We start from the raw sequence: 7,765 nt of genomic DNA, 5'->3' as shown, positions 1-7,765 counted from the left end.
TGTGATTTGTTAATTTGCTTTTTTGGTAGACAGAAACGAAATGTGCCGTAGTCGAGTCTTGAATAGATCTGTGGTTGCCTGCACTCACGAGGATACCAACCATGGGAATGCAAGCATTGGCACAAAGTGTATGAATTGCCAAAAGGAGTTCGTCTTCCTTTGTTTGGGATTCTTGTTCAACTGTCATCGCTTGATAGTTGGCGTTGGGCAAAGAGTTTGTTCGGTTGGCCGGTTGCTTACCCCATGCACTTGTTGAAGTGGATCGTTCCATGTGTGGACGAGGGTGAGTGATGGATGAGGGATGGATGGATGGGTGTGTGGAAGTTAAGGCATAAGTGTGCGAAGCTGAGACGGTCGGTTGAGTGTAAAATTTGAGTCCGCGAAAGATGAGTGAATTGAGGAAGGGAGATTGTGTATGAAAGTATTGTCAATGTGAACGCCTCGGTTGTTATTTGCCGGTGGTACTGGTCAGAACCTGCCCATTACTTTGTCCGTTGTTCTTGCTAAAACTGTCTGGGCATGCCAAACAACTTAGCTGCACACCCTCGCCGAGTTAAACAAACCATCAAAGCGTTGCCTAGCCACTTCTGTCTTTTAAAGCATAGGGAATCCCGGCATCAGCGTGCACTCCTCACACCATAGTGCCTGCGATCCCCATCTCTTCAACAACCATGTGTCCTCTGCATCCATAAGAATACCAGCAACAATCAAGTGCAGTGATTGGAATTGTTTGGAACCGTGTAACCATCTCCCACTTGTTCCATCGTGAGAATCAGTAAGAGCACGATTTCCGTCGCTATCGGTGGGAGAAAACGTCGAAAGTGTTGACAGGTGGGAAGTACGTGAATGGACTTCTCGTAAAGGGTGTCGTATAAAAACCCTCAAGCAAATCCCAGTTAAATTATCTTTAAAATGAGCTGTTATCATATCTATGCAAAGAGCTAGAACTAATCACCGTCAATTGATAGTGGCGGGTCCTTTCACTTATGAACTTGGAATGAGATTCCCACAAAGAAGGCAGTAATATATGAGGTGCTGGTTAAGATCATCTTTTTACCTAACTCGGACCCTATTTTACGTTTTCTCCTCCCTTCTTTCTTTCTTGCCACTGTGATTCGGTAGTTTAGTTAAATTCCAGGTGTGATTTGTTAATTTGCTTTTTTGGTAGACAGAAACGAAATGTGCCGTAGTCGAGTCTTGAATAGATCTGTGGTTGCCTGCACTCACGAGGATACCAACCATGGGAATGCAAGCATTGGCACAAAGTGTATGAATTGCCAAAAGGAGTTCGTCTTCCTTTGTTTGGGATTCTTGTTCAACTGTCATCGCTTGATAGTTGGCGTTGGGCAAAGAGTTTGTTCGGTTGGCCGGTTGCTTACCCCATGCACTTGTTGAAGTGGATCGTTCCATGTGTGGACGAGGGTGAGTGATGGATGAGGGATGGATGGATGGGTGTGTGGAAGTTAAGGCATAAGTGTGCGAAGCTGAGACGGTCGGTTGAGTGTAAAATTTGAGTCCGCGAAAGATGAGTGAATTGAGGAAGGGAGATTGTGTATGAAAGTATTGTCAATGTGAACGCCTCGGTTGTTATTTGCCGGTGGTACTGGTCAGAACCTGCCCATTACTTTGTCCGTTGTTCTTGCTAAAACTGTCTGGGCATGCCAAACAACTTAGCTGCACACCCTCGCCGAGTTAAACAAACCATCAAAGCGTTGCCTAGCCACTTCTGTCTTTTAAAGCATAGGGAATCCCGGCATCAGCGTGCACTCCTCACACCATAGTGCCTGCGATCCCCATCTCTTCAACAACCATGTGTCCTCTGCATCCATAAGAATACCAGCAACAATCAAGTGCAGTGATTGGAATTGTTTGGAACCGTGTAACCATCTCCCACTTGTTCCATCGTGAGAATCAGTAAGAGCACGATTTCCGTCGCTATCGGTGGGAGAAAACGTCGAAAGTGTTGACAGGTGGGAAGTACGTGAATGGACTTCTCGTAAAGGGTGTCGTATAAAAACCCTCAAGCAAATCCCAGTTAAATTATCTTTAAAATGAGCTGTTATCATATCTATGCAAAGAGCTAGAACTAATCACCGTCAATTGATAGTGGCGGGTCCTTTCACTTATGAACTTGGAATGAGATTCCCACAAAGAAGGCAGTAATATATGAGGTGCTGGTTAAGATCATCTTTTTACCTAACTCGGACCCTATTTTACGTTTTCTCCTCCCTTCTTTCTTTCTTGCCACTGTGATTCGGTAGTTTAGTTAAATTCCAGGACGACATGGTTGGTCTTGTCAACGTAGCGTTCTTACGGGCGCAAAGCCTATTCAGTTAAAATAAATTTATTTCCTATGCTCAGAACACTGACTTATTCATTTTACTTGAAATGTAGTTGCTTAAGATTTGCACTTCGCCCTTGCAGCTCGTCAAGCATGTGCAGTGTTGTCAGTGACGCTGTGATGGCGCTCTGACTCGACGGAATTGCTCTTGTTTGGGACGAGTCTGAGTGAAGAGTTTGCTTGCTTCCTTACTCGTTGCAGTTTCTCATGTCTTCTTCTTTGTGGTCATGCACTGACCCGTTAGGTGGCTCCAACCAGGACTGACATATTGAAAACGGATAGATATGTTTGCCTAAATGGGGTGGTCTGACGATTTGCCAAGAAGACATAGATTGCTGTCATAATGAGGAATCGTCAGTGCTTGATGATTTCTCGTAGGTAATATACCATAAATTGGATTACATGGCGTAGGCCTTTGTAAGTGGATAAGGTGATTTGGCCTTGGTTATAAAATCTCGCCATTTCGGTTTTTCACTCATCTTACTTCCTCATTAGGGACGTTGTCACATGTCAGTATTTGGAGGTAGGAAGCGAAAAGTCCTGGCCGATTGTGCAATGAGGGCGAAAGACTCTGCTGGATAGCGTTCCCACCGGCTATTGAAAAAGCCTGTATTTCCACATCATGCACACGAGAGCAGCATAGACTCGATGTAACTGAACCAGCCATAACCTCGTTATCTGGTGCGATTACCGAAAAGCGAATCTCGCTTTTACTAGGAGATATAGAATAACGGAAGCGAGTACTGATATTACATTGTGAAACGTCAATGGTCAACAGCCTTGCACAATCAAGGCTTTACCTTTGTTTTTCAAAATATCAAAAAGTAAGCACTTAGTTAGGTTGCATTTAGGCTCATGACATGTAGACAAGAAATCGTTTGTAAAAATGCAATAAATTCATTGTTATTTTAACGATAGTTTGTTGTTTAAGCGCGTCTTTAGACCAAGGGTGTGCATTCTACACTAATTACAATTTGGCCTTATTTATTAGTAACAAGGTATTAAAGGAAGTTGGTGTGGGGTCTCCGCCGCTGTTTCCGCTCCTGAGCGGTGAGTTGCTTCCTCTCTGTGCAGCCTGATTTCTGTCACAAATGCACGTACTTGGTTGTACTTGCTGTCATGTAGGCCGGAAACTGCGTGCAATTAGGCGCTTCTAGGCAATAATTTGTTGTTTTTGTTGGATTTGGTGGACTGCACCGACAATAGTGTAGTTTTGTCAACCATGGATGCACAAGTCATGAATCAAAGAATGAGAGAATAGGTTTCGGGGGATAATCTGAGCAGTACATACTTCCCCTATTTTGCTACCTTGCATTGTAGAGGCGAAGAAATTGATGGCAGCACGGAGCATTCCTACAGTGAACTACCTTGGCGATGTCACGTTCCTAATGGAGAGGATATTGCAGCGGAATCGTCAGGAATCTGAAACCTATGAGGCGAAGGTGAAATTTAAAAACCATCTCCACTCCATTATTTTGTCATCCTTTCCGAGTGAGTTTAAGCTACGTTTGTTTGTTGATGTGTTTTGAGTACCTTAAGCCTGTGTGCGTAACTGGGGTATTTGTTTTCACGCAATGGTCATAAACGCACCCATTGACGTGAGATTGCTATCCAGCGACATTCTGCTCGTTATTAAGACTTCATGGGACCGCGTGCGTGTCGGTTCATGCAAGAACGACGAGTTGGCCTCTGAATTCCCTGCATTGCGTTATCCATCGTCTATACGTTTAGAGTTCGCTGCTGTCGTCAGGTGCTTAATCGGTTTTTCGAATTGGTTACGCGGTTGCAAATGAAACGGTTTGCCCATGGTGATAATTAAGCGTTTCTACGTATATTCATGGATCTGTTTGTTGCGTACCTTCAATTAGTAGTTCACTTTTGTTCAATGTTTTTTGCTCCACATACCTATGCACCCTGTATCCATACCTCTATGTCTTCATTTCGTTACTCTTTATCTACATATTCATCGCCTGAAGTTGTAATGTCTTCTCCTCCGTTTGCATTATTTTTCATTGAATTCTCTCCATTGCGTAGATTCGAAGCTGTTTATTGTGGGTTCCTCAGCCAATGGATTTGGATGGGATCGAAGCGATGTTGATTTGTGCCTTGTGATTCCACCACAGGAGTTGCCGAGCAAGACAGGTACTAAGACGGTGCTGCGTAAACTCCGTAATCTATTGCCCCAGAAGTGTGAGTCGTTGTTCATAAACGTATTCCTTGTGTAAAGTGAGAAGTGGGAATGGTATCCCTTTGCTGGTGACCCATTATGGTCACGGAAGTGAGCATTGGGTGTTCACAGGGCGTGTTGGGGCGTCTGTTGCGGTTGGGGGGCAGGGAGGGGTGGACAGGCTGGTAGTAGCTGTGGTATAAAAAGTACTGTGGGACACTTGCTTGAAAGCTGAATCGCTATAGACCGTAAACCCATTAATTTCATATTTGTTCTGCGTTTCTTGCCAGGTTCCCTCACAAGGTGTGAACTGATTCCCGCTATTGTGCCAATTCTTAAGTTTCGTGACCAATGGTCGGGTATCGAGTGCGATTTGAACGTCAACAATGTGGTGGGCACTTACAACACCCATCTTCTCGCCATGTACGCTCGAGGTGAGACTGGTTTTATTTTTCGCTGTTGAAATCTCTCCTCACATTGTTTTGAGGTAAAAATGAACCTCTATTTGCCTAAATTAATAAATTCAAGTAGGATAGAAGAAGGTGGTAGTTGTGTTGCGTTCGTCTTACCGTGCTTCATTGTGTCACTGTGGTTTTGTGTGGGGAATAATTTCGAAGCCTTAATGTTGAGTATGCGGTGTTTGGACTGCCTAGGTAGGGTTGATGTCTCCCTTTTCATAGATGTGGCTGGCAAAAGACTGTGTGCCTAGTTGTTCACTTACAAGTGCAACAGTGTTGCGGTAGGGCGTGGGTGGAAGATGAAGCATTTTGTGACGGTCATTTTGAGTAAGAAGAGGATCAGTGAATTATATGGTGTGCTGGGGTAGGGGTGTGTACATAGCCTATACAATGGCTTTCAAAGAAAGCATGAATTTTCTCTTTCACAGTGGACCCTCGGGTGCCTGCACTTGGCACGTTTGTGAAGCACTGGGCTCAGAGGATGGGCATCCATGGTGGTAGTAAGAGGAGGCTGTCCACATATGCTCTGCTGCTGATGGTAATCCAATACCTGCAATGTGGATGCTCGCCTCCTGTTGTACCGAATCTGCAAGCTCGTTTCCCCGTAAGTTATTGATTTACTGAGTGCGCTTTACTACTTATTGCGTATAAGTAGAGAGAAGTAGTCTGTTTGGCCCGACACATTCTTGCAGTTTGAGTGTGTCCAAATGCTTACCTCTGAGTAGACTTTTTCGTCTCATGTAGTTTTGTTTTTGCCCGTATGCAGATGATTGCTGGATGGAGTGAAATTCGGATTGACAAAATACTGAGTGATTTATGTTGGTACGAGAATAGCTTTATTCAAGTGGTGGAAGCCACTGGCATTGGAAGTTCTGTGGAAATTCGCCAACAAATGTTAGCTGAGAATAAGAAGAATGTGGTGATGCTAGGAGAAGTGGAATGATTATCCTTTGACTTGAATGAAATACTTTTGAATTGGTATGTGGGTTTCTCGGCTTACCACTGTGATTGTGATCACACTGCCTAGAAGAGACGTTGTACTGCGGATGTGTACTTCTTGATATTCCTCCTGCTGTGGTCCGTGTATGGGGAGATGTCGCCTCAGTGGATGTGGCCTGAAGGATATTGTAATATTTGGCTGGATGTGACTGCTACATGGACCTTTATGTCATCTACTTTCTCCACGTCCTGTAGAAGACCTTCGAACACAATCGTGCAGTGGAGAAAGTGGATATGGATTTAGAGCTGCCATGGAACGAGTTGCGCAGTGCCAACAGGTCCAGGTTAGGCAAGCTCTCTGTCGGCTTTATCGCCTACTATGCAAACTTTGAATTTGCCCAATGGGCCATCTCGATTCTCAATGGTCGGCCCTTGGCTGCGAATGTGGCAATTCAGCATCTTCTTTTTATCGAACAAGCCTTCAAGATCCTCGTTGAAGGTGAGTATTGGTGTTTTGGAGGAGGTTAAGGCAGAGGTCTGCCTCATTGACATTTTCTGTGCTGAATGGATGCTTTGCTTTGGAAGTGGAGTTGTGTCTGGGCTACTTCTTAGGCCGTAATAAGGCCTGCTTCTTTTGACTTTAATGTACATAGGGAGTAGAATGGAAGGTCAGGAGAATGGGTGGCGTCATGCGAGGCGTCTGGACGTGACTTTGTCATTATGATAACTGCAGTTAATATGTCTGTTGCTGCTGTTGCTGTTGTTGTTGATGTTGGCAATCGTGAAAGTGGTGGCTGGTAGATGTAGTTCAGCGACGTCCATGTCGTCGTGGCTATCAGCAAAGATCGTCTTAATACGTGATCTCCTTTTGAGTGTTGTCGTCGCTGCTCCTCTGTTTCGATAGTGACAAGTACTCTTGTGAATTATTAGGATTGACAGGACAAGGGTGAGGATACTACAAGCAGATGGCTGTCGACCATGGTGGTGGTGGCGATGATGTTTGCCAGCACTTTCGTTTGGTTTCCTGTATTTCTGACGTCAATAGTTGCGTTGAGGAGCGTGTGGTAAGGTGCTTATCCAGCGTTTTTACTGGTGATTGTGGTGGAATTTGGGGGCTAATGCAGCGCGTTCGGACAGAATGGTTCATCTGCAACACTGAGATATTTGTGGTTGGTGGAAGAAACGGGGATAATTGTCTGTTTTGTTAAAGTGTGTTTGCTGCTAACACAAATATGGCCTTTGGTGTGATGCTAATCAGATTAGAAACAAGTAATTTTTACTGCATGTTCTCTCATTAATGCAGAGCCTTACAATAAAGGCAATGTTGCCCACACCGTCTGTGATGAGGCAGTGTTTGGAAAAATTCGCCGCGCTTTCACTCGCACAGATGAGGTTTTGCGAGCGCAAAAGTCCCTGAAGTTTCTCTAGTAGTCGTCTTCGCCGTCGTGATTCTTATTGTGAACTTGCTCATGCAGTTCTCACTCCCTTTTCTTCCTCTCTTCACTGACTTGCATTTGAGGTGTTAACTTGCTTTTATGCTAGATGAAAACAAAATGTGTCGCAGTGAAATCGTCAATTGGATCGTTTAATCTGTGGACGAAGGTGAGGATGATGGATGCGTGGAAAGATACGGAATAAGTGTGTGAACTCCGCGACGGCTAATTGTGTCTAGGATGGATAAGTGTAGTTAGAGAGGAGGGCAATGGATGGGATGTTGTGGCTTGATGGCTTTGGAAGCCAGTGTGGGGAGTGTTGGCAGAGTGAACTTCTCAGTCGTCATCCATGGGTGGCACTGGTCAGACTCTGTCCATCACTCTGCCCATTGTTCTTGTTGGGGCATCTTCCGCCAGATGACTACCT

General features: G+C 44.7%; 1 protein-coding gene across 1 annotated transcript; it reads left to right on the top strand. All coding sequences in view use genetic code 11, as the record gives it.

The window, feature by feature from the left end:
* Positions 1 to 269: 269 nt before the first annotated feature.
* EGR_11136 (Poly(A) RNA polymerase GLD2) lies at positions 270 to 7,333 on the top strand (the record flags this gene model as incomplete). Its single annotated transcript, XM_024500383.1, has 8 exons — positions 270 to 283; positions 3,333 to 3,391; positions 3,662 to 3,783; positions 4,384 to 4,531; positions 4,799 to 4,942; positions 5,395 to 5,570; positions 6,161 to 6,404; positions 7,209 to 7,333. 8 exons carry the CDS (start codon positions 270 to 272, stop codon positions 7,331 to 7,333), a joined length of 1,032 nt encoding a protein of 343 aa, XP_024345203.1.
* Between the last annotated feature and the right edge of the window lie 432 nt (positions 7,334 to 7,765).

Source organism: Echinococcus granulosus, assembly GCF_000524195.1.
Source record: "Echinococcus granulosus chromosome Unknown EG_S00407, whole genome shotgun sequence".
Lineage (NCBI taxonomy): Eukaryota > Metazoa > Platyhelminthes > Cestoda > Cyclophyllidea > Taeniidae > Echinococcus > Echinococcus granulosus.
Note: the sequence above shows the minus strand (reverse complement) of the source record. Positions and strands in the feature narration are given on the sequence as shown.